This window comes from Bos mutus, chromosome 21 (assembly GCF_027580195.1).
Source record: "Bos mutus isolate GX-2022 chromosome 21, NWIPB_WYAK_1.1, whole genome shotgun sequence".
Lineage (NCBI taxonomy): Eukaryota > Metazoa > Chordata > Mammalia > Artiodactyla > Bovidae > Bos > Bos mutus.
The window spans coordinates 22278757-22306162 of NC_091637.1; the positions used below are offsets into that span (position 1 = coordinate 22278757).

Here is a 27406-nt window from a genome sequence, read left to right on the forward strand (position 1 = left end):
AGATCAAAAAAACTCCTTAAAATTCTAATCTATTCAACTGGCTGCCATACATGTTCCTTCTGATGGTAGAGACTCTTAAAACACAGGGAGGAAAAACCTTAGAAGGTCTGTTATATTTATAAATCAAAGACACAGGAAGAAAAATGCAAGGTGCCTCTAAATGACTTTTGTTCCTTTAAGGTCAGAATTCTAAAGAGAGAGTTTATCAAGCTGGTTTTCTAGCTGCGCATGCAAAGCTAATTAGTTTTGCAGTGTCCAGTAAATAAAATTTGGCCATTTGGGGGCAATATTTCCTTTAAATTCCAATTAAGCAAGAACTTGTAAATATAATTCTGTAAGCACTTTTCCATGTCTTTCAACTGAGAATAAACCACTATGATGAAAAAATTAATCAACAGTCTAAGAAACAAGTGGAAACTTTTTTATTTGAGCTAGTCTGGGGATTATAACCTAGGAGACAGTATTTCACAACATTCTGAGATTGTTCCACCCATGAGGTCGAAGCACAGTTATATAAGCTTTTATGACAAAGGGTTATTTGTCAAGTGAGGTATTACCGACACTTTACATAATCCGGATCAACTCAATAAAGTGTGCGGTGAGTACAGGTCATTGTGACTCCTTAGGAGAAGAGGAAGGAAGTTTATCTCCCAAAAAGTTGTGATCCTTGATATGGTAAAGAAGGAATTTTATCTCCTTAAGAAAGTGAAAGTGTTAGTCACTGAGTCCTGTACAACTCTTTGCAACCCCATGGACTGTAGCCTGCCAGGCTCCTCTGTTCATGGAATTCTCCAGTCAAGAATACTGAAGTGGGTTGCCATGCTCTTCTCCAGGGGATCTTCACGATCCAGGGATCAAATCCATGTCTCCCACATTGCAGGCAGATTCTTTACCGTCTGAGCCACATGGCTGTCAATCTACTTAGAAGGTGTGATTAATGCAGATTCTCAATTTGCAATAATGGGAGGGAGGAGACCCAAACAGGGAAAGAATAATTTTATGTTTAAATTTTTCTCCTCTTGCCATTAAAATATGGATTTCATTTCATATCACTCAGTGTGTTTCCACTGAGCAAAATCTTCCTAGTGTATTTCACCTTAGAATAACCCAGATGCTGTTTCTTGAAACTGAGTGTCGAGGAAAACCTACCCTTCCAGGAAAGAGTTTAATAGTGCCAAATCAAACTTTGCATCATTGCCCAATAATAGGAGATGCGATAACCTCCCCCATATTCATCTGGACTCTCTGAGGAGGCAGATGGGCACAAGAGGTACCCAACCTCCAGTCCTTCATAGAGTTCAGGAGAAATCTGCTCTAGGTTCCTTCATCAGTCACCAAAAACATATGACTGAAGAAAAAAAAACCTCACAATCTAAGTTGTAAGTTACATTCTGTTTGGAGACCTCACTAAAGACTATAGCTTGGGAGGCACGTCACAGATAGCTCTGTGGAACTGTTCCAAAGAGGTGAGGAGGGGGCACGATACATGGGAGTTTTTGCTGGGGGGAAAAAAAAAAGAAACATGTAGTCAAATATCAAAGGATTATCACTAAGCACAAAAACAGAAATCTCAAGGTAATGAGTTTAGTCTTTTTCTCAGGGCCAGAAGGTGCAGGAGTCTGAGGGCATCAGAATCATTCCTTTCTTATGCATCGTAATGAGCTAAAGCCAGTGCCTTTTCTCCATCGTGAATTCCCCTCGGGCTGACCCCACTGGGGGCTGCTGCAGTGGCTGAAGGCTTGATGGCCAGCAGCATTCATCGTTTAAGAAATGACTCACAATATTTTTTGTCCACATGGTCTGTAAGCAATGGGTTTTAGTAAGCCAGAAAAAATTCTGGAGCCAATCTCAAATGGGATGGAGCACCAAGGGGGGCCTAGGGATCCAAGTCTCTGCATTAGCACACCCACCCAAGGGAAATTATTGCTCTCCAGAGATTTTTTTTTTTAACTTAAAGGACAGGTACACTATACCACCACCTCCACGAGGAGGAAGTGAGGCCTGATCCTTAACTACCAACCACATCTCAAAACCACCCCACACACTAACTAAGGCACCACCAGGGGGACAGGCACGCTTTGGCAATGAGGCCCAGGATGTGAACAGCTGCACAGAGGGCTGTGTGCTGTGGAGTCAGCACCTCAGGAGGCGGGAGGGGGCGGTGGACAGAGAAGAAAGGGGTCTCAGGTCCTGATGGATCAGAAGAAGGAAAATGGGGAGAGGTGGTCAGGACACAGGAGATGGGAAAACCAATGATGACCAGAAAAGGGCCAAAGAGTAGAAAATACAGAAAAAATGAGAAAGAGACAAAACAAGGTGTGGGCAACCACACAAAACAGGAAGGAGACAAAACAGAGCAGAAGGGAAGGAAATAGAAAGGAGAGCAAGATGAATGAGGGAGGGTGTGAGGAGGGAGAGAGGGAGCCAGGAAGAGGATGTCAGAGCTTGGTAAAGATACCTCCTGTGAGCAGAGGTGGTCAGGAGTTCCCGGGCTGGTCCTCAGTCCCTACAGAAACATGGTGGGCCCAGTACACCAGGTCGGCCACGTAAATCAGCAGGTTGATGGCTGTCAGGATGGCCACGGCCAGTCGCTGGTCCCAGATGCATACATAGTTGGTAAGTCTATGTTGACAGCTCACATCCCTGGACCTCTCGGGCTGCCCACCAAACTTTTCATCAAATTGGTAGAGTGGCCAGAGGACCAGAGCACCAATGTAGAGAAGGACAGACAGCAGGCTCAGCACCAGATGGAACATGGAGGAGGAGATGGGCAGCCAGTTCTCATAGTTAGCCAGGTTCAACAGGATGGTCATGATCCCCAGGATGAAGCAGATGGAGTACACGGCCACGCACGACACCAGCAATGGATGGTCCATGTACAGGTAGGGATTGCTGATGAAGGGTAAGATGACACAGGCCACCAGTGTCTCTAGCATCTTGAGGAGGAATGGCAAGCTGCCTATATAGCCAGTGAAATCACCTGTCCGGGGCCAGCCCAAGATCCAGATTGCTTCGGTGGCATAAGACAAAGTAGAAATGAAGCAGAACGCAGTAGCAGCGATGGCGCGGTCCCGGGAGGGGTTGCAAGGCAAAAACTGGACATAGGTAGTGGGGTAAATGATGGAGACCAAGAGGCAGAAGAGGGCGAGGTAGCAGGCATGGCAGAGGAGAAAGTCCCCCCAGGAGAAGGAGAAGCGGTACTGTAGTGCCAGTGACTCGATTATGAGGATGATGAGGGTCATCAGGCAGCAGAAGCACAAGATAACAAAGGACCAGGTACTTGTGGGCACCGTCCAGCTGTCCAGGCTGCCCACTAGTGAGATGGCCACGCAGGTGGAGAGCAGCTGCAGTGTTCGGAGGAAGTAGCCCATGATGGCCCAGAAGTCCAGGCCTCAGGACGATTACGTGGAGTTTTCGATGTTCATGCAGGTCACCTTCGCTAGTATGAGAGTGGTCACTGGAGAAAGATCCAGCTTCAGAGGCAGATTAAGTCAGACATCTGGAAAAGGCTCAGGGCCCTGTGACGTCTGAGGCTCAGGATCTGTGGAGTTGGAACCAATGGCTCAGACACTCGGGTAACAGCACAGCCGCTCCAGAATGGTTCTCCCCACCCATCACCCTTGGCCTTGTTAGGAGACTTGTCTTATCTTACAGCTAGGTTGGGTCTGGCCTCAAACCATGAACATATTTTTGTCCTTTGCACTGGGTCATTATCTACAGGAACACAGAGTAGGATGGCCCTTATCTGACATCCCAAACCTTTAAGGCTCTGAAAATTGGAAAGCATAAAAAAAATTCATTTGGTAACAGAATTTGACCTAAAAAGACATGAGATAATTAGTGGTCTTTATTTCACTTAGTGTGAAAGTTCAAAAGTGAAGTTGCAAAAATATTAATGTATTTGATTACAAACAGCTTTTGGTGTTACATCATATAGAGTAGATGTGTACCAGGTTGCTTGTCTGGGGCTGAAAAATTCTCAATTCTAGGCCTTATCTTTATTCTGACTCTAAGTATTTCAGAAAAGGGACTGTGGATTGTACTGCTAACCTCATTTTACAGATGATAAAACCAAGGCTGGAGCAATCAAGTGCCTTACATAAGGTGGCACGACTAGGAAGTGGGACCCCACATGAAAATGCCAACATTGTGGGTTTGAGCACTTTGCTCTACAGCCCACATGTCAGCAGGGCCTGAGGGTGGGAGCCCAGGACCAAATCTCAGGTCTCTGGGACCCAGGACATCCCTTCAGGGCCATGGGCTTCTTCTACAGCAACCTGAAGATACACATGTCCCAGCCTGCCCTACCTGCAGCATCACTAGAGGGAGCTGCCGTCTGAGGGGACACAACCCCACCCGGAGGAGGGCAGCTTCAGGGGTGAACAGGGAGGAGCCCTGGGGTGAGAGCAAGGCCGTGGGGATGAGATGACATGGGAAGTGGGAGCTGTTGTTCAGTCTCCTCCCCAAATTCTGCTTTAACATGTGATCCTTCTCCACTGGGGAGGGAGACCTTGACTCAGCATGACTCCAAGGCGGAGCATCATGGAGGAACGACAGAATAAATTAACATACTATTTGGCTCTTAAGGTCCAAAGCTGCCATCTAGGTGGGAGTCTGAAAAGATCTAGGAGTAGGCCTACCTGTGTGGATTTTCCTGGCCTGGGAGACTGGTTAGCAGCTTCCAAGCTGGGAAGAAGGGATTGGAAATGAACAAGGATGCTGTGTCTGGTGCTGATGGGGAGACTTCCAGGGCATCCCAGGGAGGGGGTGGGGATAGATGGATGATCACCCCCTTTTAAGGGCAGGAGCTGAAAGAGGAGGCCCCTGCAGGACTCCTGGGAGGGGACAACCCTGAGGATGTACCTGAGATTGGGGTGGGGGGGCAGAGTGGAGATGACTGGGGGGATCCCAGGGTCCCAGGGGCCCTGAGGCAGCCCAGTAGGTGTCTTCTGACCCAGAAGGGATGCAGACGTGGAGCCAACCTTCCCGTGGAGCCTCCTCCATGGGAGGCTCCATGGAAGCCTGGACTGGAACTGAGACAGGAGAACAGGGGCCTGAAGGGGTTTCAGGGCTGTGACAGGGACACGTGGCCAGAGTGGCAGGGACCCTGGAGACCATGGAATTGCCCAGGTCACCTGCCTATGACAGTCCCGCCAGCCAGAGCTGCAGTCCTGCTCACACACGGACTCCTCCAGGGTCCAGTGTCGGGGGAGTGAGGCCCCTCTCAGCCTACCCCCTCCTCAGGGACAGCTGTTTCCAAGGGACTATTTGCTGAGAGGCCCCCAGGGCTGAAGGGCCAGCACCCTGAGCCCCAGCCAGCTTCCTGCCATCAGGGGTCTTGTCACCTTTGCTGATAATAAACCCTGGGACAAGGTAAGTCTGGAAAAAGAAACACAGAGCAAACCTGAGAACCTCCCTGGACTCACAGAGCTCCTTGAGTCCCAATTGTCAATGGAGTCCTGGAGCCTGCTGGCCTCCCCATGGGCACTGCCGGGGTGGGGGCAGGGCACCGGGGGGAGGGAGTTGGGGTGTCATGCTGTCTGTACCTCAGTTGCTCCCCCACCAACATCCCCAAAGTCACCCTTGATTCCACCTAAGGTTAAATGACAACTTTGGGTCCATTTGATGGCACAAGGGAGGACTTGGGCACGAGAGGCATGGGGCTTCCAGCTGTGTGACCCTGGGTACGGCCTGTGCCCTCTCTGGGCCTCTGTTCCCCCACCTGGAAAGAGCTTTGCCTGAGTCTCCCAGCAGCCCCTCCGCCACTCTAGTCTGTGAGCCTGGACATGGTGCCCCCGTCAGAGCACAGCCTGGATGTGGCTGAGCCCTGCCTGCCCAATGCCAGGCATGTGGACTGGAAGACAGTGAGCTGGAAGGGGCATGGCTGGGACACAGGAAGGAAGGAAGAGGTGCCAGGAGGACAGAGGAGGTGGAGGGGAGATGGACACTCAGTTACCAGAGGGCTCTGGACTTTTGGCAGACATTTCAGAGTTGGATGATTTTGGGCAAGTTGCTCATCAGAATCTCAGTTTCCCCATCCGTGCAATGGGCTTAATCCCTAATTTGTATCAGTTAAATGAATGAAAGCATGTGAAGGGCTCATCAGAAGGCCTGTCACATGGCACATTCAATCCCTATCAGCTACCTGTGCCCTTCCTCATCTCTCTCACAGAGGACCCAGAAGGCCCTGGCCCAACTCTGGACATCAGCACAGGCAAGCTTGATTTGCTTCGAATCAGTGACTGCTATCCTGTTTGTACTCAAGGTGGCCGGTACCTGTGTTTGGTCTCCCTTCACAGTATTTTCTGTGTGTGTCAGACAGTTACAGAATTGATGATATGTTTTCCTTACGTGTTTAACTGCACAGTGTTTTAATTTCAAAGAATATCTGTATTTCTAGGTCCCTTTGAAGTCTCAGGAGCTCTGGTGTCGCTGAGTTTTGTTGTCTCTAAGAGGAGGGTGCTTGAAGAAGGCAATGGCACCCCACTCCAGTACTTCTGCCTGGAGAATCCCATGGATGGAGGAGCCTTGAAGGCTGCAGTCCATGGGGTCGCTGAGGGTCGGACACAACTGAGCGACCTCACTTTCACTTTTCACTTTCATGCATTGGAGAAGGAAATGGCAACCCACTCCAGTGTTCTTGCCTGGAGAATCCCAGGGACGGGGGAGCCTGGTGGGCTGCCATCTATGGAGTCGCACAGAGTCGGACACAACTGAAGCGACTTAGCAGCAACAGCCACAGAGGAGAGTGCTTGGAGCTGAGTGGGTGCTTCTCTCTTCCCATTCTCTGCCCACGCCCCCCTAACCCATTCTCAGGGGATTCTCAGCAAATGAGGAAAAGATGGGAGGAAAATCAGGTCTCAGCTGAGCCAGGGGAACCAGTGCACAGGGCTGACTTTGGCTTTCGAAACACCTGTAAGTTCTCTGACAGAATGAACTACGACACAGGGATGGGATCCCTTCCTGCCACCTAACCCTGGAGGCATCAAGGGAAATCTGGGATGTCTGGAAAGGACCATTGACAGTGGTCCTGCCTCACTAAGCTCACCTGGGTCACCTCTGACTCAGACCTGTTTGCTGGTAGAGTAAGGGGATTGGAAGGGCTGCCTGCTCTTTTCACACCTGGTAGCCTTCCCTCTCTGGAGAAGACAATGGAACCCCAGTCCAGTACTCTTGCCTGGAAAATCCCATGGACGGAGGAGCCTGGTAGGCTCCAGTCCATGGGGTCGCTAAGAGTCGACTTCAGTTTCACTTTCACTTTTCACTTTCATGCATTGGAGAAAAATGGCAACCCACTCCAGTATTCTTGCCTGGAGAATCCCAGGGAGAGAGGAGCCTAGTGGGCTGCCGTCTATGGGGTCGCACAGAGTCAGACACAACTGAAGCAACTTAGCAGCAGCAGCAGCAGCCTTCCCTCTCACCTTCTCCACCCTCTTAAGTGAAGTGAAATCGCTCAGTCGTGTCCGACTCTGTGCAACCCCATGGACAGTAGCCTGCACCAGGCTCCTCCGTCCATGGGATTCTCTAGGCAAGAGAACTGGAGTGGATTGCCATTTCCTTCTCCAGGGAATCTTCCCAACCCAGGGATCGAACCCAGGTCTCCCACATTGATAGACAGATGCTTTACCGTCTGAGCCACCAGGGGACCCGCCCAATGGAGAAAAGACTTTCTATTCAGGGACAGGATTCTCCATTTTTACCTGCTTCCTATGTTCATGCTCACACCCTGCCCTGTTCCCCTGCGCCCTGCCCTATCCAAAGGCCCGCTGTCTCTGAAGGTGAGAATCCAGGCGGTCTGGTTCCAGCAGTGGTAGGAACGCTGCCCGCTTCCTGCCCAGTCTGCCATGGGCACCATGGCCAAGAAGCTTACTCACTCAGGGCACAGTTTCTCCTCTTCATGGAAAGAGCATGTGCTTTTCCTTCTGGGGGATAAGAGGGTTTGAATAGCTTTGCTGAAACATGGAGGGAAAGGCAAACTCTAGCCTGGCCCAGCACCCTGAGTTCAGGGGATGTGCTGTGTCTCCTGGTAAAACCGCTGGCCTCTGTTTCCAGGTGCTGAGGGCAAGACCTGGTGGGCAGAGGCTGGGGGCCTGGCCCCATTCAGTGGTTGCGGGGCTGGGAGGTCCTGAGTTCTAGCCCCACTGAGGTCCTAGTTCCTGATCTGTAGACTGGAGATTATAATAACCCTTCCAGGGCTGGTGTGAGGGTCAGAGACAAAGAAGTGAAGGGCCGCTCCCAGAAGGGTGCCAGTGAAAGGCCATCCGTCCTCTCACCTGCAGTCCTGCCATTAGCTTCTAGCTGGTTTCTCCATTTCCATTCTTTCCCTCAATGTCTGCTTGGGCTGAACTCAAACTGAGACACCTTTGACAGCTTCTTTGTAACCTGAGGACGAAAAACAAACTGCAAAATGTCATCTCCAAAGCCCTGCAAGCTCAGACCCCTTTCTACCTCTCCAGCCTCCTCATCTTCCTCCAGCCACTGAGAATTTCTTCCAGTTCCTCTTGATCATCACAGGGCCTTTCCCTTAATGTCCACGTGCTCCCCAACCCTGAACTGAGACCAGATCTCAGCCTGGCACACAGTAGTCCTGTGCCCAGTCAATGCTACTCCAAGCCTCAGTTTGCTTGTCCAGAAAACGGAGATCATATCTCCTGCTTTTAGTCATAAGGGCTTTGGATTACACCCTGCAGAGAACATTTCTGGCAAAGCTCAGCTGGTAAAGAATCCGCCTGCAGTGCAGGAGACTCCAGTTCAATTCCTGGGTCAGGAAGATCCCCTGGAGAAGGGATAGGCTACCCACTACTGTATTCTTAGGCTTCCCTGGTGGCCCAGATGGTAAAGAATCTGCCAGCAATGTGGGAGACCTGGGTTCAATCCCTGGGCCGGGAATATCCCCTGGAGAAGGGAACGGCTACCCACTCCAGTATTTTTGCTGGAGAATTACATGAACACAGGAGCCTGGCGGGCTATACAGTCCATGGGGTCACAAAGAGTCAGACATGACTGAGTGACTTTCACTTCACTTCACTTCAAGCAGAGAACAACTGTACTAGAAGGATGCAGGGTAGCTTGGAGAGCTACTAGGGAGGGGCCAGCCTGGGAATAGGCTTAGATCAGGATGGGGGGAGCTGAGCAGCCAGGGCACAGCCAGGGCAGCTGGTCCAGGCACTCGTGGCCATTGGAAGCACGCACTGGATGCTACTGCAGATCAGAAGGAAATCTGACCTGACCTGGTGTGTTCCAGCTGCTCCTTAGGTGTGTGTGCAGGCCCCTCTTGTGCAGCTGGTCAAATACTTATCTGGCCGTTAAGTTTCTTATTAGGGTGAGGCCTAGTTGCTCACCACAACTCACAGGAGAGGGACACCCTCAAATATGGCAAGCAGTTCAGATTGTCAGTGAACCCATGCAGGGAGGTATTCATCACACAAGACCATGGGGGTGGTTGGGAGAATGAAGTGAGATAACACACAAAGCACTGATTCTCAGACATTTCCCCTAAAGGCAGAAGGGATGGCATGTGTCCAGGGTGGGAGGTCCAGGCAGGACCCTGGGCTATAATCCTGTGCTGTGGTCAGCAAGTGTCTGCCGTGTGCCAGGCCCTCTTCTCAGTTCAGGGACTACAACAATGAACAAAGGGCAGAATACCCCTTCTCAGTGGATCTGTATTCTAGGGTTTATCTTTGAAGCCTCCTGTTTTCTTTGAAAGTCAGTTCAGAGTTCTGCATTCTATTTTGTAATAGGTCCATAATGTCAATAATATACCCCTAATGGGAAATAGATGGGGAAACAGTGGAAACAGTGTCAGACTTAATTTTTGGGGGCTCCAAAATCACTGCAGATGGTGACTACAGCCATGAAATTAAAAGACGCTTACTCCTTGGAAGGAAAGTTATGACCAACCTAGGTAGCATATTCAAAAGCAGAGACATTACTTTGCCAGCAAAGGTCCGTCTAGTCAAGGCTATGGTTTTTCCTGTGGTCATGTGTGGATGTGAGAGTTGGACTGTGAAGAAAGCTGAGTGCTGAAGAATTGATGCTTCTGAACTGTGGTGTTGGAGAAGACTCTTGAGAATCCCTTGGACTGCAAGGAGATCCAACCAGTCCATTCTAAAGGAGATCAGTCCTGGGCATTCTTTGGAAGGACTGATGCTAAAGCTGAAACTCCAGTACTTTGGCCACCTCATGCGAAGAGTTGACTCATTGGAAGACTCTGATGCTGGGAGGGATTGGGGGCAGGAGGAGAAGGGGACAACAGAGGATGAGATGGCTGGATGGCATCACTGACTCGATGGACGTGAGTCTGAGTGAACTCTGGGAGTTGGTGATGGACAGGGAGGCCTGGCGTGCTGCGATTCATGGGGTCGCAAAGAGTCAAACACGACTGAGCGACTGAACTGAACTGAACATGTCAGGCTTGTTTAGTACAAAAGTTATGAATGGTCTGGTGCCTGCGCTGCCCTATTTGTTTGAAGATACAGAAAACTGTGTCTTGTTGTGCCTATATTTGAGCAAGTTCCGGTGGACACTCCTCCTCTGGGTGATGGAGGAGAAAACTGGGTCCTTTGGGAGTTGGGCAGAGTGTAAGGGAGATGATGGAGGCATCTGGGACATGTTGGCAGTTTCAATCAGTGTGCTTCTGCTAACAGTGCCAGCCTCCTTTGGGAGAGCAGAGAATTAAGGGAATTCTCTGAGGCCACAGACCTCCTGCTGTAGGGCTGTGCCTGATCACACCCTGCTGTAGCCACGTGTTCCGGGAAACAAACTCACTCAGAAGGACAATGCAGATAGTGGAGCACAGTTTATTACACCGGCGGGCCCAAGGCAGAGTCTCCCCTTAGCCAAGGACCCCGACCAGCATTTGTGAAAATCTTTTATACTCCATGTGTACGTGTCTGAACCCACCACTCCAAATTCCTTGAGACTTACATAAACCAAGGAAAATACAAACCAATAACCCCATCATTCATGTGCTATGTGCTCATGTGCTCAAACAGTCAAACAATTAACCAGTAATCAATAAACCTGAGGTTACACTCTGATAGATACAGAAAAATTTATAGCCTGTCTGGAGAAGGGGTGATTAGTGTATGTTTTCTCTTAGGCGATGAGTAACCTAGATATGATCTTCAAGGTCATAAGACCTCCAGACAGGGGGTCTTATCCTTCTGTTGTTGTTTTCATGGGCACTAAACACAGAGTTCAGAGTCCATTGGAAAGGTGGCTGAGCATGATCAGCATGAACAGGCCTAAGATGGAGTCCAGGCCCTATGAATTCCTTCTTCAACCCGACCGTGTGGCTCAACTGTGGAACTCCAGGCTATGGCAGAGAATGGGAGAGAGGTTGCCCTTTGCAGCTGCCAAGGTCTCTTAGGCCTTGAGGACACTTTTTTATTCTCTTGTCCGTGCCAGCCTGACCTTCCACTCAGAGAAACACTAAATATTGGAGGATCAGGAGGAGGGCGTCTGGTGTGTTGTGACACCCACCAGCATTTTGGTAAATCCCCCGAGGTGCACCTCAAGGCCTCTTGATGTTTTCTGTTTTGGGGACTGATGGAGTTCCAGTTTGGGGGTTTCTCCCTGTTTGTAAGGCGTTGCTTTGGAGAAGTGTCCCAGGCTTGGTGGGACTTAGAAGTCACGTCTGGGGCAGTCTTGCCATTTGTGTTTTGAATTTCTGGGCATCTCTTAGGCATTTGCTTTGTTTTTGGTGACTTCCTGTTAGTGTGGTTTGGTTTGGCTTGTTTACTCTGATTTGTGAGCACAGACTTCTGACGCTAACTGCTTAAGCTAGAATGGAAGTGCTTCCTCTAAAGTTCCTTCTCAGAGTCCCCTAGGGAAAATCCTAGGGGACTTGGTCAACCTGTAATTATGCCAAGAATTTACTTAAGTGGAAGTTAAAGATGATCACATGTAAAAGATATTTTTCCCCCCAGAAAGCTCTTTTTTTTTTTTTTTTTGCCTATGTAATTAATTAAGATGATGTGGGGAAGGGGCAGGCAGGAAGCTGGCTTGGTAACTTTAAACAAAGACCTCCTGGGGGAAACTTACATTTCCATGTGTTTTTGAGGTGTGAATGTTCTATCTGACATTCCTAAGGTGTTCTGTTGTGTGTTTGTTTGAGTTAGGCCTATAAGAGGTCCTTTTATAATTTATTAGTGCCCAAGTGATGGATACTTCTAAAATTAAAGAAACTAACAAATTATGAAATCTAGAATGCTCTCATTGTAAACAACTCTTTTTTCCTGTACCTATCTAACCAAAGTTAAGTTAACCTGAAAACAAGAAAAGCTGGTTTGGGAAACGCCATTATGATCTTCCCCTTGATGTCTCTTACAGATGCTAATAAGAACAATTAAGAATAACAGCAGAAAAAAATTTGGAAGGAAAATGTAGCAATTATTTCAATGACTGGAAGACGACAGGGCAACCCACTCCAGTATTCTTGCCTAGAGAATCCCACGGACAGAGGAGCCTGGAGAGCTACAGTCCCTGGGGTTGCAAAGAGTCAGACAGGACTGAGCGACTAAGCACATTTCACTGAGGCAGATTCTTTTAAAAAATGATTTGCCTTAACTAAATAAATGTAAAAAAATCTTTGGATGGTTATTTGGAACCGGATAAATAGAATGGAGATTTATTTGATTAAAATAAGGTTTGATATTACTACACTGCTGCTGCTGCTGCTAAGTCACTTCAGTCGTGTCCGACTTTACCTTAAAGTTAATGAGCCAAGAGGGATTCCCTCTGTTGTTTTTCAGTCCCTCAGTCATATGCGACTCTGCTGCTGCTGCTGCTAAGTCGCTTCAGTCGTGTCTGACTCTGTGCGACCCCATAGACGGTAGCCCACCAGGCTCCGCCATCCCTGGGATTCTCCAGGCAAGAACACTGGAGTGGGTTGCCATTTCCTTCTCTTTGGGACCCCATGAACGGCAGCAAGCCAGGTTCATCTCTCACATCACTACATGACTACTGGAAAAACCATAGCTTTGACTATCCGGACTGTAGGGGGAGTTCGTAATTTCCTCGGTTCTGTCTTGCTGCAGCAAAAAATTGAAGTGACGGACAGATCAGTGTTACAGCTCAGTTTTATCTGGCAAGCAAAGGAAAATATATCCTTGAGGCATGAGGGCGGGCTGACCCAAAAGACAAGAAGAGAAGAGAGGCCCCCGGGTCAATTTTGGCTCCTCTTTTTGTATGTTTTTTCTCCTTCCCCTGAGCCTGCCCTGTGTAAACTGGGCTAGCCAGGAAGACTGTTTTACCTGAGGTCCTCACTCCACTCCCTGGACCTTCCTTTGTACTATTTTCGTGGGCTTTTTCCTTCTTCGTCTTTTGGCCACCACCATTCTGGACTCCTTTATCCCATTCTAACTACCTAACAGGACCTTTGTCAGCAAAGCAATGTCTCTGCTTTTTAATACGCTGTCTAGTTTTATCATAGCTTTTCTTCCAAGGAGCTAGTGTCTTTTAATCTCATGGCTGCAGCCACCATCTTCAGTGATTTTGGAGCCAAGAAAATAAAGTCTGTCACTATTTCTATTTTTCCCCCTCTATTTGCCATGAAGTGACAGGATCAGATGCCATGATCTTAGTGTTTTGGATGTTGAGTTTTAAGCCAGGTTTTTCACTCTCCTCTTTCATCTTCATCAAAAGACTTAGTTCCTCTTTGCTTTTTGTCATTAGGTTGGTGTCATCTGCATATCTGAGGTTATTGATATTTCTCACAGCAATCTTGATTCCATCTTGTGCTTCATCCAGCCTGGCATTTCACATTATGTACTCTGCATAAAGCACATTTGTCTGTCTTCTGACTGGTGGGATTTAAGCTCTCATTTGAATTGTCATTTTGATCTTCATTCCAAGTAATTACAGATGCTGACTATCTTCTTCTGTGGTGGAGATTTGGTGTTTTGTTTTGTTTTCTTCTCAAATTGTATGAGGAAAATTTATCTGTGGCAAGTGGCTTCTAGAAAGTTCATTGTGTCTGGAGTTCATTTCAAAAATACCTTCTCTTGGACATTTCTTGAGGTTAGCTGTCATAAACAGTCCACCAGGCTTTCTGAATTGGAGATGCCAATAAGCACCAGTGGTCAAGTTGAAGTTAGAAGAAAAGTCCACAAGGGCAGCCATGTTTCATGCCCACCTCTGGACCCTCCAGTGACAAGTGCCTAGGGAAATTTGGCTTCTTGGGAAGTAAATTAGAGTGGACTGTGCCTGACCAAACACTCAAGGACTTGCGGTTCAGTACTTCTTCTCCCTAAAGCTTCACAATCCTCCATTCCACTGTCCCATCCGGGGCCACAGCATCCTGCTGAGGGTGCTGACATGCCTAGGAGGCAGTGCTCTCAGGAAGGAGGCTTGAGTTGGGAACCTCAGCACCAGGAGACATGGTGCCTGGGTGTCTCTTGCCCCCAAAGTCCTTGAGCCCTTGATCTCATTCAGGACTCTGGTCCCAGCCAGAACACAGCAGACAATAGGTCTTTAAAAAATGTTAACTGAAGGGCACCATGCCAGGCTGTGTGGACTCCACCCCAGTCCAGCAGTGGGACCCAAGCCTGCTCAGCCTCCAGGGATGGGATAGCATCCCACGTCAGGAAGGCTGGAGATAATAGAGTAGGCATCACTTTTCTTTCCTTTTCTTCAACATCTTGTTGATGCTTCCTTGCAGTATTGTCGATCTGCAATATGATTGTTGTCAGTGTACAGTCGCCTGCTTCAGGCAGGACGTATTCATGGAGTGTATTTGTTGTTTTCTGAATTCTTTTGCCATGGAGATTATTGCAGAAGGTCAAGAAAGATGCTGAGCATCAGGTCCTTGGGGATTATCTATTTCACATGCAGTTTTCTGTGTATATGAGGAAGGAAGGAAAGAGATAATCCTTGTGGAGTATCTCTTAGAGACAAACATTTCTGTGTATAGGTCAGAGATAGAGATTTCTATGTGTATGCAGAAGGAAAGAAGGAAGGAAGCTGATAATCCTTATGGAGTATTGATTACAGATACAGATTTGTGTCTGTGTTAGACAATAATGAGAGAAGTTTGAACCTTCAAACAGTGCTAGTGGAAATGTGAAATGATGCTGCCATTTTGGAGAACAGTCTGGCAGTTCCTCAAATTGTCAAACTTGAAGTCACCACATGACCCTGCAGTTCCACTCCTACATGTAAACCCAAACACCTGTGCATGCATGTGCACAGCAGCACAATTTCCAAGGACCACCCAAATGACCATCAACAAGTGATCAGAGAACAGATACACACAGTGGGGTCCATCCACACAGTGGAATATGACTCAGCCATGAAAAGGAGCAAAGCTCTGACACAGGCTACAGTGTGGATGGACCTTGAACACATGATACTCAGTGAGAGAAGCAGACACAGGAGGACACACAGCACGTGATTCCATTTATAGGCAATGTCCCAAACAGGCAAATCCACAAAGAATGAAAGTGGGTTTGTGGTGGCTATGGGATAGGGAGGGGGGTGGATGGATGGATGGATGTTGGATGGGTGAATGGATGGATGGATAATGGATGGATGGATTGATGGGTAGATGGATGTGTGGATGGGTGGGTGGATGGAAGAAGGGGTAAACAGAATGTGGTCCATTCACACAGTGGACTATGACTCAGCCATGAAAAGGAGTGAAGCTCTGACACAGGCTACAATGGGGATGAACTTGAACACACAATGCTCAGCGAGAGAAGCAGACACAGAAGGACGTGCTGTCTTAGTCTGTCTGGGCTGCCATAGCGAAATAGAAGGCTGGGGGCTTCAGCAACAGGAATGTATTTCCTACAGCTCTGGAGGCCAGATGTCAGAGATCAGGATGTCAGGATGGTCAGGTTCTGGTGAAGCTCTGTTCTTGGTGGGGGCAGGGGTCTTCACTGCATCCTCACATGGAGGAAGGGCTGAGGAGGTTCCTTCGGGGTCTGTTTCTTAAGAGCACTAATCCCATTCATGGGGTCTCCACTCTCACGACCTCATAACCTCCTCAAGGCACCCCCTCCTCACACCATCACCCTGGGGGTTAGGTTTCAACATGTGCATTTTGAGGGGGACACCAACACACAGCCCAGAATAATCACAAACCATATGACTGCATTTATAATAAACATCCAGAACAGGCAAATCCAGAGACAGGGAGTCAGGGAGTGGGGCCTGGCGCTGGGGGAGGGGAAGGGCAATGTGAGGACCTGAATAAACCCTGCAGCTTAGGATGTTCAGGAATAGCCAGTTCTGACTCCACGTTGGAACTGTGTCTTTGGCTCTCTGTTACTTTTGTTACTATAATCACACATAGCGGCCTGCCTCAGAGAATCCTGCCCCTCTGCCTGACTGTTAAAGTGCCTTTGTTCAGAACCCTGTCCACCTGTGGATGGCAGGAAGGAAGAGATTAACACATCCCCTGCCTGAGGCTTGCTGTTCTCCAAGATATTTTCAAGATTTAAGGCCTTTTTAGTTTGTTTCCTCACATCCTCCTTCTTTAATTCATAAAAGAACCTGGCATCCAGACCCCGACAAGATAGTTCTTTGGAGATATTGATTGGCTGTCATTTTGCTCAGCCGGCCCTTAGGATACAGTTGTATTTCTAGTCTCCACACCTCGTGTCATGCAGCCAGCATATGCAGCAAGCATAGCAAGCTTGGACCCCTGCCCCTGCACCTGACCTCTGTCCTCAGCTGATTTTAATCTGCATCCTAAGCAGCTCTGTTCCAGCTGCAAAGAGAGGGAGCCTGTTCACAAGGCCCTCCCAGGGCATGGGGCTCACATGGGCAGACCCCTCCCAGGGCAGGGGGCCTGTCTGGGCAGGGCTCAGCACACAGGTACCCTGCATGGAACCCTGCAGAGCACCCCCAGCCCTCTTCCTGAACACCTCAGAGCAGGACCTGGACTAACAAACAGCCGCACCTGGGGAGGTCAGTGACCCTGGGCTTCACTCTGTGTGGCCTCCTTCTGGCAGGTCTTCCAGAGGTTCCACTGCACCTGGGGCCCTGGGCTCCTGTCTCCACCCACCACCCCTCCTCTCCCTGACTCCTGGGTTCCTCTTTTAGGTGAAGATCTTCTTGAAATTCTCTCCCACTCGTGGGCCAGATAAAATGATTAGAAATCAAACCAGAGCTGCAGCCCCATGTCCATCTTGACCCTCAGGCCCACACCTGTTCCTTGTACCTGGCAGGCACAACAAGACCCATTTTCTGCAACCGTGAGCCCCTGGTGGGTGAGGGTTGGCTGACTGGATGAGTTGGCCAGCCCTTCCCAGCAATGCCTGGGTTGAGGTCTTTATAAACAACCCCTTCCAGGCAGTGGGGCTTCTCTGATGGCTCGGTTGGTAAATGAAATAACCTGCAATGCACGAGACGTGAGTTGGATACCTGGGTCAGGAAGATCCTTTGGAGAAGGGAATGGCAACCCAGTCCAGTATTCCTGCCTGAGAAATCCCATGGACAGAGGAGCTGGCAGGCTACAGTCCATGGGGTCCAAAAATCTGACACGACTTAGCAACTAAACCACCACCGCGTCATTAGTAGCTCAGCTGGTAAAGAATCCGCCTGCAAGGCAGGAGATCTGGGTTCAGTCCTAGGCTTGAGAAGATCCCCTGTAGAAGGGAACCGCTACCCACTCCAGTATTCTGGCCTGGAGAATTCCATTGACTGTATAGTCCCTGGGGTTGCAAAGAATCAGACACATCTGAGCAACTTTCACTTGGAAAAAACCACCCCCTCCAGGCAGCAAGAATGCCTGCAGTGGCACCTAACACCATCTTCTCTGCCCCTCAGGAGCACAGCTGGTCTGGTGAGAAGGATGAGGGGTCACACATCGTGGGCTGATTTCTTATTTTGGGTTTCTTTTTCATTGTTCTAAGAGCTGGGTCCCAAAAGAACTTGCTGTGATGAATGTCAAAGTTTCTACTGCCTATATTTTCCTTTAGAATTTCATAGTATCTGACCTTACAATTAGATCTTTATCTTGAAAATCTGTTGCTAAGTCGTGTCCAACTCTTTTGTATTCCCATGGACCATAGCCTGGCAGGCTCCTCTCTCCATGGGATTTCTCAGGCAAGAATACTAGAGTGGGTTGCCATTCTCTTCTCCAGGGAATCTTCCTGACCCATGGATCAAACCCGAGTTTGTTGCATTGACAGGCGAGCTCTTTACTACTGAGCAATAATAAGGTGGAGTCTTTATCTTTGTTGTCGTTCAGTTACTCAGTTGTGTCCGACTCTTTGCAACCCCATAGACTGCAACATGCCAGGCTTCTCTGTCCATCACCATCTCCCGGAGTTTTCTCAAACTCATGTCCATCAAGTTGGTGATTCCACTAACCATCTTGTCCTCTATTAACCCCCTCTTCTCCTGCTTTCAATCTTTCCCAGGGTCTTTTCCAATGAGTCAGCTCTTCACATCAGGTGACCAAAGTATTGGAGCTTCAGTTTCAGCATCAGTCCTTCCAATGAATATTCAGGACTGATTTCCTTTAGGATGGATTGGTTGGATCTCCTTGCAGTCCAAGGGACTCTCAAGAGTCTTCTCCAACACCACAGTTCAAAAACATCAATTCTTCAGGGCCCAGATTACTTTATGGTTGAACATCTATACATGACTACTGGAAAAACAGTTTTGACTAGATGGACCTTTGTCAGCAAAGTAGTGTCTCTGCTCCTTAATGTTATCATTACACTGCTGCTTGATTCAGTTACCACATACACATACAGCATGTCTCTTTTCTGGATTCTTTTGCCACAGAGGAATTGCAGAAGGACTAGCAAAGTTCCCTGTGCTGAACATCAGGTCTTTGTAGAGTGTTTATTAGAGATACAGATTTCTGTGTATATGTTAAAGAGTTTGGTATATATGTTAGACATACAGACTTTTGTTTATATCTGGAGGAGGAGATAATCTTGCAGATTATCTGTTACAGACATAGATTTCTGCTTATATGTTAGTGATACAGATTTCTGTGCATTCTTACAGATTCTGACATTTTTGCATTTGTGGGAGGAAAGTAATAAAAAAGTGAAAGTGTTAGTTGCTCTGTCGTGTCTAACCCTTTGCCACCCCCCCACCCCTGCCCCCACCCCCACCTCCCCACCCCCTGCCCCCACCCCACCACCCCCACCCCCCACCCCCACCACCCCCCCCCAGGCAGGCTCCTCTCTTTGGAATTCTCCAGGCAAGAATACTGGAGTGAGTAGCCATTTCCTTCCCCAGGGGATCTTCCCAACCCAGGGGTCAAAGCCAGGTCCCTGCATTGCAGGTAGATTCTTTACTGCCTGAGCCAGCAGGGAAGCCCATTTCTGGGAGGAAAGGGCAAGGAAAGAAGAAAGGAGGTAATCCTTTTGGAATTATCTATTTTAGATACAGATTTCTGTGTATATGTTAGTCCCGACCTCCTAATTCATCCTTGCTCTTTCAACTTTTTGGAACCCTGTCTGTGTTTGAATTCTCAGTCTCTTTTTGTGTTGTAAATTAGTTTGTCTACTTCCTTTTAGATTTTGCCTAGTATTCACATCATATGCTATTTTCTCCCTCTGTCTGCCTGACTACTGTCTGACCCTCCAAGGTCCATTCTTGTGGTGACCAGTGGAATAATTTCATAATTGCAGTGGCGGTTCTCATGGATTTGAATTGTGGTCCACTGTTCACCTTCTTTGCTTTAATGTTGACATTTTTCTCGGAGGTCCACTGGTATGCATCTTGCCACACCTTCCCATGGATTAAGCCTTGGGCTGCCCACCAGGCTCCTCCATCCATGGATTTTCAAGAGTTGGACACGACTGAGTGACTTCACTTTCACAGACACTTTATGCATTGGAGAAAGAAATGGCAACCCACTCCAGTGTTCTGAGTCCCTTGGCAGGGAGCCTGGTGTGCCCTCTGGGGTGCTGCAGACACGACTGAGTGCAGCAGCAGCAGACATTTTGCTGGATCTGTGGGCAGTGCTGCAGTGAGTGTTGGGGTACATGTGGGTTTTTGAATGACGGTTTTCTCGGGATATAGGCCCAGGTGTGGGAATGTCAGATCCTAGGCTTAGCTTTCTGGGAAGTGTCCCCCCCTCAACCGACACAGGGAGGCTGTGCTTTCTAGTGGCTGTTGCCAATGTCCATTCCCACGTACTGTGGAGGTGGCTTCTCTCTCCTCCTGGCTTGCTCTTGCCTTGTTGCCTGTGACATGTGAGAATGGCCATTCTGGGCGGTGGGATTTGATTTGTCATTGTCACTTTAATTTGCATCCTCCTGTAATAATTAGGGATGTTCAGAATCTTATCCTGTTGCAGGGTGGGAATTTTTTTCCCCCTTTATACTTTTATTTAAAGTGTGTCAGGGAAATTTACCTGTTGCAATTGGCTTCTTGAACATCGGTTGTGTTTGGAATTTACGTCTGCAATGTCAGCCCCAGATCCTTTCCTGAGGGCAGCTGTCACACTCACAGCCCCACAGGCTTTGTTCATTGGAGGTGTGGGTAAGCACATCTGGTCAAATTGTAGTTACAGGAAATGTCCACAGGGCGGCAGCGCTGTTTCGTTCTCAACTCTCTTGTTTCTTGGGCAACCAGAGCCTTCGGGAATGTCTGCTTCCTGGGCTGTGAGTTAGAGGACTGTGCCTGAGTAAACACCCAAGGGCTTGTGTTCCCCTGCCTCTTCGCCCTAACGCTTCACTCTTCATCATCCGAGTTATCCCTGCCTCGCCCACAGAACCCTGCTGAGGTGCCTAGGAGGCTGCACTCTCAGGAAAGAGGACTGAGGTGGGGACCCCCGCACCAGTCAACCTGCAGTCTTGGTTACTTTTCAGAGTTCAAGGCCAGAGGGTCAGGCGACCATCCTTTGGTTAAACGCCAGAGCAAACCTCACAGTACAGGGTAAAGCGGGGCTCAGTTAAGGGCACCCTGCCGGGCTGTTCAACCCTACTCCTGGCTAGGCATGGATCCAAGGCCGTTCAGACTCCAGGGATGGGATGGCAGCCCAGGTCAGGGAGGTGGGTGGAAATTAGGCTTTGCTTTTCTTTAATCTAATGGCGATGGTATACAGGAATATAGTTGACCTGCCGGTTGGTGCTTGTTGTCAGTATACAGCCACCTGATTCAGTATGACATATATTAACACACAGCATATCTGTTCTTTTATGGATTGTTTTGCCCTAGAGGTTCTTGTAGAATTTCAAGCAAATTTCCCTGTGGTGAACATCAGGTGTTTGTGCAATATCTGTTAGATATACAGATTTCTGTATAAATGTGAAATTAGGAAGGAAGGAGATAATCCTTGTGGATTACCCATTACAGATACAGCTTTTTGGGTATATGTTAGTATCAACCTCCTATTTCATTTGTGAAGTGTTTTTTTTTTTTTTAGTTTTTGTGTTTTGATTCTCAGAGTCTCTTTTTGTGCTGTAAACTACTTCCTCTGTATTTATTTTTTTAATTTTGCCTAAAAGGGACATCTGATATTTTCTTCCTGTTTCTGACTTCACTTAGTGTATTATCCACCAAGGTCCATCCTTGTGTGAACCATTTGCAGGATTTCATAATTTCAGTGGCAGTTTTTCTTGTCTGAGTAATAGCCCATTGTATATATATATACATTTCTTTAAGATTTAATCTGTCCATGGCCCATTTCTTGGGTCTGTGTCTTGGTTATTCGAAGTAGCACTGGAATGAACATTGTCCATTTTGGATGATTTCTTGGTCTGTTTCTGGTTATTACACTGCAGTCCAGCACTGGAATGAACACTAGGTTGACTTCATTTCACTTTTCACTTTCATTTTGAATGATTATTTTTTTGTAATATAGGCCCAGGTGTGGGCACAAAAGTCCTAGGCTTAGTTCTCTTGAAATTTTTTCTTCTGGCCTGTGCAGGCTGTCCTTTCTAGGGGCTGTTGCCAATGTCTGTTCCTAGGAAAGGTGTAGGGGGATTCCATCATCTCCCTGGTCTTTCCCCCCTTTCCTGTTTCTAGACAGTCAGGATTCCCATTCTGTCAGATGGGATTAGATTTCTTGTCGTTTTGATGGGCATTCCTGCTGTAATAGTTCAGGATGCTGGGATTCTTGTTCTGTGGCTGTTTGGGTTTTTTTCTTTTCTTTTTCCTTAAAAGCTGTGAGGAAATTTTACCTTTAATTGGATTCTTGAAAGTCAGTTGTCTTTGGAATTTATTTCTGCAATAGCCACCCAAGGTCCTTTCCTGAGGGAAGGTGTCATTAACAGCCCCAGAGGCATTGTTAATTGAAAAGTGAAAGTGAAGTCACTCAGTCGTGTCCGACTCTTTATGACCACATGGAGCCCACAGGACTTCTCTGTCCATGGGATTTTCCAGGCAAGAGTACTGGAGTGGGTTGCTATTACCTTCTCCAGGGTAGCCTGACCCAGGGATCGAACTTCGGTCTCCCACATTGCTGGCAGACGCTTTACCCTCTGAGCCACCAGGGAAGCCCCATTGTTAATTGGAGGTGCTAGTAAACATGCAGTGGACAAGTTGTAGTTACAGAAAATGTCCACAAGGTGGCAGCACTTCTTCATGCCCAACTCTGGTTTCACCTGCAACCCCAGCCCTAGGGAAAGTGGGCTTCCTGGTCTATGAATGAGAGTGAAATGTGCTTGAGCAAACTTCCAAGAGCTTGTGTCTCACTACTTCTTACCCCTAAAGCTTCACCCCTTCCCTCCAGACTCATCTGAACCTGGGGCACGGCTCCCTGATGAGGCTGTGCTCTTAGGAAGGAGACTTCAGCTGGGGACTCCAGCACCAGTGAACCTGGATTTTTGGTGACTTTACCCTGGTCCAGAGGGTCAGGCCACCATCGTTAAGGGGCACTAGGGATTCTGGTTCCAGCCAGGGCAAGCCAGACAGTTCAGGTTTAACAGGGGTGTCAAAGAAGGGCACCTCCTGGCCTGTCTCGACTCCACCCCAATCCAGCCCTGCACTCAAGTCTACTCAGGTTCCAGGAATGAGTTATCAGCCCAAGTTAAGGAGGTGGCAGGGTATAAACTAGTAATTCCTTTTCTTTAATCTCATGGGTAGCTGTGCTGGGACAGTTTTCCGGTTTGTGCTTGTTGGCAGTGTACAGCCACCTGAGTCAGTTGTGACATGTACAGACAGCATATCTGTTGTTTCCTTCAATTCTTTTCCATAGAGGATATTGCACAAACTCAAGTAAAGTTCCATGTGATGATCCTCGGGTCCTTGTGGAGTGTCTATTAGAGATACAGAGTTTCTGCACCTGTGGAAGGAAGGAAGGAGATAAAGCCTTTATTTATTTATTTATTTAGGTTTGCTTTGTCTGTGTTGGAAATCTCAGTCTCTTTTTGTCTTGTACATTCCTTCCTGTATCACCTTTTTTTATTTTGCCCAGAATGGACTCATATGCTATGGCCTTTCTCTGTCTGGCTGACTTCACTTAGTGTGTGATCTTCAAGGTCCATCCCTGTGGCTAGCAGTGGTGTTATTTCAGTTTCAGTGGCAGTTTCTCTGGGGTGAGTAACAGTGCATTATCTACACGTACCACATCTTTTTTAAGTTTTAGCCTGTGGGTGACATCTTGCTGGTTCTGTGTCTTGGCTATTGTAAGGAGTGCTGCAGTGACGGTCGGGGTGCATGTGCGTATTTGAATCTTGTTTTTCTCAGGATATCAGCCCAGGGTGGGAACGTCAGGTCCTAGGCTTAGCTGTCTCAAGGGGCTGTCTCTACCCAACCCTAGTTTTTCCTTCCTCTCTTATTTATCATTTATATTTTTTTGGCAAGATGTGTGTTTCAATCCTTACCAATTTTTTTCCCGGTTGTTTGGTATAATTTGAGTACAGATCCCTTATCTGATATGTGGTTTGAAAATAGTCTCTTCCAGTTTGTGGCTCATTTTTTGATTTTCTGAATAAGGTGCTTCATAGAGTGGAAGTTTTAAATTTTATAAATAATTTTATAATTTTTATTTTTAATGGGAAGTTTTTAGTTTTCTGAGAAATTTTTAATTTTAATATTCTGAGGAAGGCTTTAAAATTCTGAAGAAGTTTTTAATTGTATGAAAATGAGTATTTGTAAAAAAATTAATTCTATGAATATTATTAATGTATATTATAACATTAATATTATTTAATATATTATTATATTATATTAACACATTATTAATATATAATTATATTATTATATAATACATTATAAAAATATGAATAATATAATATATATTATATTATATATGTAATATATACAATATATTTACATATAAATATATATTTTATTTATATATATAAATATAAATATTTATAAATGTATTTATTATATATATAAATTATTTTTTATATACATTTATACACATATAATTATATATTATATAATAATTATATATAATATATATTTTATATATTATATAATATATATAAATATATTTAATATAATATACAAATTATATAGATATTATATATATTTATATATGCATTTTTATATATTTATTTATATATATTTATATATTATGTTATATAATTATTATATATAAAACATAAATTATATATATTATATATAAATTATATATGAATAATTTAATATATTTATATAAATATATAATAAATATTACAATATATTATATATCATACATAATATATAATTATACATTATATATTATAATGTATAATTATTAATATATAATATATAAGATATATTAATATATTATAATCAATATTATTAAGATATAATATAATTAATATATTAATGTATAATGTATAATAATGTGATAATATATTATTAATATTAATGAATACTATTAATGTATTCATTAAATTGTATGTAATGTATGAAAGTTATTTATTTTAGGAATGTTAATAATTTTATGAAAGTTATTCAATGTATGAAAATTATTAATTTTATAAAAGTTTTAATTTTATGGAAATTTTCAATTTTATGGAGGTCATTAATTTTATAGAAGTTATTAATTTTATGGAATATCTGTGTAGCAATACAAATATTTATCTACCAAGAGATATAAATATCTATCTACCTAGACATGTATGCATCTATCTACAGAGAATTAAATAATTCTCTATATATTGATATAAATATCTATATACAAATCTGTTTATCTTTTTTGGCCAGGTATGTATTTCAGTCTTTATCAAGTTTTAAGGAGCTGTTTGGTATAATTTGAGTACATATCCTTTCTCTGATATGTATTTTGGAAATAGTTTCTTCCAGTCTGTGGTTCATCATTTGGTTTTCTGAATAAGGTGTTTTATGTCATGGCTGCAGTCACCATCTGCAGTGATTTTGAAGCCCAATTTAATAAAAATCTGTCACTGTTTCCATTTATTCCAGTTTTCTCATGCTCCTCTTTCACCTTCATCAAGAGGCTGTTTAGTTCTTCTTCACTTTCTGACATAACAGTGGTGTCATCTGCATATCTAACATTATTGATATTTCTCCCAGCAATCTCATTTCTAGCTTGTGATTCATTCATCCCAGCATTTTGCATGATGTACTCTGCATAGAAGCTCGATGGCAATATACAGCTTTGACATACTCCTTTACCAGTTTGGAACCAGTCTGTTGTTCCATGTCCAGTTCTGTTTGCTTCTTGACCTTCATACAGATTTCTTGAGACGGGTAAGGTGGTCTGCTGCTGCTGCTAAGTCGCTTCAGTCGTGTCCGACTCTGTGCGACCCCATAGACAGCAGCCCACCAGGCTCCCCCATCCCTGGGATTCTCCAGGCAAGAACACTGGAGTGGGTTGCCATTTCCTTCTCCAATGCATGAAAGGGAAAAGTGAAAGTGAAGTTGCTCAGTCGTGTCCGACTTTTAGCAACCCCACGGACTGCAGCCCACCAGGCTCCTCCATCCATGGAATTTTCCAGGCAAGAGTACTGGAGTGGGGTGCCATTGCCTTCTCCGAAGGTGGTCTGGTGTTCCCATCTCTTTAAGAATTCTCTGCAGTTAGTTATGATCCACACACTCAAAGGCTTTAATTCTTTGAAAGTTTATAATTTTATGAAAGTTTAAAATTTTATGATATAAAAACATTTAACTATATTTTATATATGACATAGATACCTCTATTGTATATATGAGATATGACCTATATTGTCGCATAAGAGATATATACAGATATTTTCACATAAGACATACATACTTATATTTCTGTATACAAAATATATAACTCTATTTTCATATATGAAATACATATGGAATACTACTCAACAAAATAGAAAAATAAAAGTGGAAAATTTTTTTAAAATAGATGCTATCAAGAAACTTTGATGAGATTTTTAAAAATCACATAAAATAATTTTACTCTTAATTTTTGCTTTACAAAGAACTTATCAGTCAAGTCAGGCAAATTAATGTAACTACAGGATAAATATGTTTTGTTTTTAAACTTAAATTGCTTCTTTGGTCAATGTTTTCTGACAAAACATTTTATTTTCGTTATTTTTCATGCTTACATATCGATTTCAGTTCACGATGCCCTATAAATAGAAGTCATTACCAATCTTCTAGTTTCAAATTAAGCCTTTTGTATGTATTAAGATGTAAGACAGTATACTAGATTTAGAAGGGTTATCTTAAGCCTCTGAAAGCATTACTCAAAAGGCAGTGATTTTCATTATGGCCCCTGGACTGGTATTTGCAAATCTACTAAATCAGAAGCTCTGGAACTGCCGTCTGACAATTTTAGTTAATAAGTGTCCAGGTGAATCTTAAGCACTGAAGCAAACTGAAGTTTGAGAACTATTGCCGTGAAAGTCCTGGCAAAACACGCATTTTACCAAGTCTAAGTTGTAAGAACTAGTATCATTACGCTGCTGCTAAGTCGCTTCAGTCGTGTCTGACTCTGTGTGACCCCATAGGCAGCAGCCCACCAGGCTCCCCCGTCCCTGGGATTCTCCAGGCAAGAACACTGGAGTGGGTTGCCATTTCCTTCTCCAATGCATGAAAGGGAAAAGTGAAAGTGAAGTCGCTCAGTCGTGTCCAACTCTTAACGTATAGTAAAATTTTCATTCTTTTGGTTAAAGAACAATAGCAAAGGAGTGCACTCTGAAATTATATACATGAATAATTTCATATATGAAATATATACTGAATACTACTCAGCTATAAAAGATTGAAATATGGCATTTTCAGCAGTATAATCCTAGAGATTATCATAATAAGTGATATAAGTCAGAAAGACAAAGGGAAATACCATATAATAGCACTTTTATGTGAAATCTGAAGTATGACACCAATGAATTGATCTATAAAATGGAAACAGACTCATATACAGAGAACTAGGGGTTACCTGTGGGGATAGAGTGCTGGGAGGGGCAAGATAGGTGTAGGAGACTAAGGGATGGAAACTACTATGTATAAAATCAATCAGCTATAAGGATGTGTTTATACAGCACAAGGAAATACAGCCTCATTTGTAATACCTTTAAATGGAGTATAATCAATATAATAATAT

At 45.4% G+C, this 27406-nt stretch overlaps 1 protein-coding gene across 1 annotated transcript; it reads right to left on the reverse strand.

Annotated features, from left to right (window-relative positions):
* Positions 1–2477: 2477 nt before the first annotated feature.
* LOC102275431 (myeloid-associated differentiation marker) lies at positions 2478–3371 on the reverse strand. The gene has a single exon (XM_070358196.1). The coding sequence runs from the start codon at positions 3369–3371 to the stop codon at positions 2478–2480; it is 894 nt and encodes a 297-aa protein (XP_070214297.1).
* Positions 3372–27406: the final 24035 nt, after the last annotated feature.